The sequence below is a fragment of the Lathyrus oleraceus genome, chromosome 4, assembly GCF_024323335.1.
Source record: "Lathyrus oleraceus cultivar Zhongwan6 chromosome 4, CAAS_Psat_ZW6_1.0, whole genome shotgun sequence".
Lineage (NCBI taxonomy): Eukaryota > Viridiplantae > Streptophyta > Magnoliopsida > Fabales > Fabaceae > Lathyrus > Lathyrus oleraceus.
In genome coordinates, this window is record NC_066582.1 from 59,988,413 (window position 1) to 59,993,910 (window position 5,498).

Genomic DNA, 5,498 nt, shown 5'->3' on the forward strand with positions numbered 1-5,498 from the left:
ACAAAATGACCTATAATCTTTCACCATAAAAAATGACTTTCCAAGCAATACTAGCTCTAGACTTAAACATGAAAGTTGTTTGGAATGTCATTATGAGTAACTTTGATCTTGGAGTCATTTTTAGATGACAAATATTGTAGGAGATAGGGTCTAGGGAACCCTAGTTTTGACCAGTTGACTTCATATGGTCAACCACCATGAACCATCTTGCTAGCTTGACATTATCTTGATTTTTGGGACTCATGGAGGATCATATATGTGTAATATGAAGTATCCCTTGAAATATTTGATCAAATGATGAAGAAACTTGTCGAGGAAGTCAAATAAGATACCCAAATGAATTAGGCTTCCCAAAGCAAACAAACTTCAAACTCTTGATGAATTATTGATCAAAATGATATGTGAAGACCATGGTGATCCATATATGATATATAAATCCAATGTGAACCATCTCTTGATTGATCTCCTTGTATTGAGGGTCTCAAACCCTAGATATGAGCTTGATGGAGCATGGGTGGACATACACACACACTACCTATAAAAGTAACAAACTATATATTGACATATTTTTGGTATTTTGGTTAGTAAATAACGAAAAGAAAAGTATGATACAATCAAATGTGCTTGGTGATCTCTCCCAATGCAAACCCAATGAATAAGGGGTGAGGAGGATGCCAAGGTGTGATCCTAATGCTAATGCATATGATGAGATAGCATGAGGGATCTTAGGGTCAAAACTAGGGTCTTACATAAAGTCTATGAATGAAGGTGAATACGATGAACATTGGGTCATTCGTCCCATACCCAAAGATATTCAGAATGGGGGTAGGAATTCTCCATTCTTATTCCTTCTCCATTGCTTAAGGCTCGTGTCGTATAACTTGAGTCATGATTGGTAAGTTGTTGGTGAAGTACTTGCTTATTGCATTACTTTGTGAAGAGAGAGACTTGTAAATTATATGCTTAGAATTGTACTAAAATCTATGAATAGAGGTGAATACGATGAGCACTAGGTCATTCGCCCCATACCCAAAGATATTCAGAATGAGGGTAGGAATTCTCCAGTCCCATTCCTTCTCTAATACTTAAGGCTCATGCAACACAATCCTAGCTTTGATTTAACAGGCTCTTGAAGATGACACCTTTGATATGCTTGTATTATCCACTGCTTAGTACGACTGAGGACGGTTTGATTGAAGATCTGAGTTGAGGCTTCGAGCTCCACAACTTAGAGAAAAAGTCTTATTAAGTGACCAAGGGTCTTTTGGCCACTCAAATTAGACTGTGGGATTATACAATATCAAAGGATTTAATTGATCAAAATTACTTTTGATTAATTTGAATCGAAAGGTTTGAATTAATTTTGAGAACTAGGTTAAAACCTAATCTAAAAGGTTACAGAAGAAGCAAACTATCCTAAGGGATCATATTAATATGTGGTTCAAAGTTTAATTAGAAATCTATGTTAACAATCTATGGGAACATGCAATTATATGGTCAAAATGCCAAAATAACCCCTAAGGGGCAAAATGGTCAATTCACAAAAATAACCAATTGTGGACACAAATTTAATTCCAATTAAAGTATAATTAGAAACTTTAAATTTATTAATTCCCAAATTCTAAAATTACCCTAATGTTCAAGAATTAACTAAATTCTAAAATTAACTAAAATCTAACTATTTTCTAATTCCTACTCTAACTATATTAAAATCTAATTAGAAAACTATACAAAAATCCAATTAATTATTAGTTTCCAATTAAAATCTAAAGCCTAATTAAACCCAATTAAAATGCTAACAAAATAATTACCAACAATATCAACACAAAATAAAATGGAATTAAAGGTAGTTAAAATGGTTACTAACATGTTGGGCCAAGGGGGGTGCAGGCCCTGGATATAGTGCAGAATTCAACAAAAAAGGGGTTTTTGGGCCCAACAGAATGAGTCCAAATACCAATAAGTGTAGTTGGATTCAGCAAGTATTAAGCAAAATAGGGGTGTGGAAAGCAAACTATTGGGCTTAATGGTAAAGCCCAACAGAATTTGCAAAGAGAAGTGCAAAAATTCAGCAAACTCACTCTGTCTTCTCTACACATCAACTTCCAATTTTCATGTCAAAAAGGAATCACCACCGGAGCTCCGGCACCACCGCACCGGAGGCGGAGGAGTTGGTCGGAATCAAGAAAAAGCATAATTTTCCTACTCCTCTCAACCCCTTCTATCCTAATCTCTCATTTATTCTAACTAGAAGTTAATAAATTCTGGAAATTGAGCCATTAAAGTCAAGAACCCTAAGCATAAAATCTAAAATTAAATGGGGATGGAGGAGAATCAAACCACCAAACCTTGGGGTTTTGATTCTCCACTACATAAACTATATTGTGGTATCAAAAATTTAGCAAACAAGCAAAGATGAAAATTCACCGACGTGTAAGACGGAGGATTGTCTTGGAACTTGTTGAAATTTGAAGGTGATGAAGATGAAGTGAAAACCATAGGTATACTACTTAGACTCTTTAATCTTCTACTTCTACTATGAACTCCCCCTCTTCAAGAATCAACTCTGAAATATTTTGAATTGAATTGTTGTTGTTGATGTTGATTATATGAATGTAGGGATGATTGTTGAAGGCAAGAGGTTTAGCTCAATTAATAACAAACTTCAATGTGAAGCTTTCTCCAATGGTGTTTTGAGCATTGGTGTAGGGATAAGAATTGGAAAAGATAAAGTGAGAGGAGAAAAGTTGAATTTGCAATGAGTAATTTGAGAGAATTCTGATTTTAGTTTTTGTTCTTGATTTGATGAGAGTGATGAGTTTATATAGATTATATGTTTGGATCAAATGGAAGTTCAGAGTTAGTTTTGATGTGGCTTGGAATTAGTTAAACGAGGCTTAAAGTTAGTTAAAATGGTTTGGAATTAGTTTGAAGAGGTTTGGAGTTAGTTTTATGTGGTTTGGAATTAGTTTGGAACTGTTATGAGTAATTAACAAATGTTGAGAAGTTTGGTGAATTGAAGTGTTAAGAGCTTGGTCCAATACATGAATGATATGGTTGGTTGCTGCATAATCATATAAATATTTCAATGTGTATTGATGCAAGCATTGTGATTGGTTTGCAGTGCAAAGGATACTACATTACTGCTTAAGAATGCAACATTTTGGCTACTGCCAACAAGTGTAATCGATTACCTTAGACATGGTAATCGATTACCATAAAAAATGGGGTTTTTAGGCTACTGAAAGCAGTGTAATCGATTACCCAAACATGGTAATCGATTACCATCATGAAAAAAAACATTTGGCTACTAGAAGCAGGGTAATCGATTACCCAAACATGGTAATCAATTACCATCATGAAAAATGGTTTTTTGCTTGTTTTTGATGCATGGGCTCATGTGTGAGGCATAATGGGTTGGATTTATTTGAATGAATGAAATGGAATTAATGGGTCATGGGATGACTTGATCAAATGGGCAATGAACTTGTATCAATGGGACTATAAATCAAAGCACGAATGAATCTTGACATTTTAATAAAACCATGAAAGTAATGGATGAAATGGGAATGAAATAAGACTCGGATCAAATGGATCACAAGACCACGAGGTCAATGAAACATGAATGCAAACATGCCTTGAAACAATCACATGACATCATGAATTAGGGTTTACTAGGTCAAAGTTCAAAGCTATGTATCAAATCAAGAATCTTAAGCCAGATGAGAAGTCAACTCAAGTGGCGCATCAATGCCATGAACCACAATCAGGGTTTCCACTACCTCAATGCAAACCAAAGGGTTCATAAAGCTCAAAGCCAAGGACTAGGTTTTTGATGAAAAATAGATCAAAAAGCAAAACCAGCAAAGCACCTGAATACCAATTATCCATGATTAGGGTTTCAAACAAAGCCCAAAGCTCCACTGGCAACACCTCAAACCATGGACCCACAATTAGGGTTCAGAAGTTAGGTTAATTACACAAAGGGTCAAACACAAAGTCAAGAATTAGGGTTGGGATTTACAAATGAATGTCAAGATGTAGGCCACAAGAGTCAAGGTCCCAAAGAATCCAGAAATTATGGTTTCTCTCCACATGATGAGCAATATCATAATTCTCAAGCCAAAACCCTGATTTTCATTAGCCACAAACCCTGAATCTATGATGCTTGTTAAAAAGTGTTAATCATGCATGAATTATGCACATGAATGAGTCTAAAGCCATAAGTCAAATGAGAAGCGAAAAGGGAGGGCAAATTTTGGGGTACAATAGTACCTTCACTTGAGAATTGTTCTCATGCATAAAAAGTTAATCGACATTGTTGATAAGCCTGTTGTGACTGCTCCTGCTGATCCAAACAACGCTGAAGCAAGTAAGGCTTATGATAAGTACTTGGAACAATGTCTTACTGCTAAGTGTATCATCCTAGCATCCATGAGTCCTTATCTTCGGAGGCAACATGAGGATATGACTCCTCTTGAAATCATTGGACATCTTAAGAAGATGTACGGTGTACAAAGTAGAACATCTAGATTTCAGTTGTCTAAAACTTTGTTTAGGTCCTTGTTGAGTGTAAATGATCAAGTTGGACCTCATGTTCTTAAGATGATTGATCTCATTGAACAACTTGAGAAGTTAGGATGCACAATTGGGAAAGAGATTTCTCAAGATTTGATTTTACAATCACTTCCTGATTTGTTTTCACAATTTGTTATAAATTTTAATATGAATAAGATGGATATTGATTTTCATGAAATGCTTAACCCGTTGATTGATTATGAGAATCAATTTTCCTCGGAAAAGAAGAAAGGAACTATCATGGTTGTTGGCAAGACCTTTAAGAAAAAGGTAAAAGGAAAGTTTAACTCAAAAAAGAAGCCTTATGGACCTACGAGTGGTGTTATCAAACCCAAGCACAAAAAAGGTCAATGTCAATCAGATTAATGCTCTGAAGAAATCTGGTGAGACATTAATGAAAAATGTTTTCATGATTTCTTTAATTGTTATTGATTCTACAATGTGGGTATTAGACATTGGTAGTAGTTTTAATATTTGTATAATGTTGTAGGGGCTATAGATAAATAGAAGATTGAATAAAGGTGAAGTCAACCTTCAAGTAGGGAATTGAGAAAATGGAGAGAGCTTGTACCTGCATAGCCTGTCTCTGCCCCAACATTTTGAATGTTTGCACCAACTGCCCCAGTTACCGATTATGGAGTAGCCTCATCATCTGAGTATTTCAACTGGCTTACTCCAGTGTCTTGAAACTGTATTCCCTCGATTAACCATCTTGGGAGTTATTGACTTCTCGTGTTCTTGAGGTAGCTTGCCTTGATTTGAGCCTTGAAGTAACTTTTGCCCCTATCTGGCTGATTCAGAGAGATTTGTAGAATCTCAACGTGGTTTCCCCATATTGGCAGTCTCTTGAAGAGATCTGAGCTATGGGATATCAGGAATTTGTTCAACCTTCCCAATATGTAAGCTTCCTTGATGTCAAA

General features: G+C 35.6%; 1 protein-coding gene across 1 annotated transcript; it reads left to right on the forward strand.

Moving 5' to 3' along the window:
• The first annotated feature begins 4,296 nt into the window (after positions 1-4,296).
• On the forward strand, positions 4,297-4,944 carry LOC127136017 (uncharacterized). The gene has a single exon (XM_051062625.1). It carries the CDS (start codon positions 4,297-4,299, stop codon positions 4,942-4,944), a length of 648 nt encoding a protein of 215 aa, XP_050918582.1.
• Positions 4,945-5,498: the final 554 nt, after the last annotated feature.

Excerpts from the sequence above, each read along its gene's own strand:
- LOC127136017 (XM_051062625.1), top strand. The coding sequence starts at position 4,297 with ATGCATAAAAAGTTAATCGACATTGTTGATAAGCCTGTTGTGACTGCT.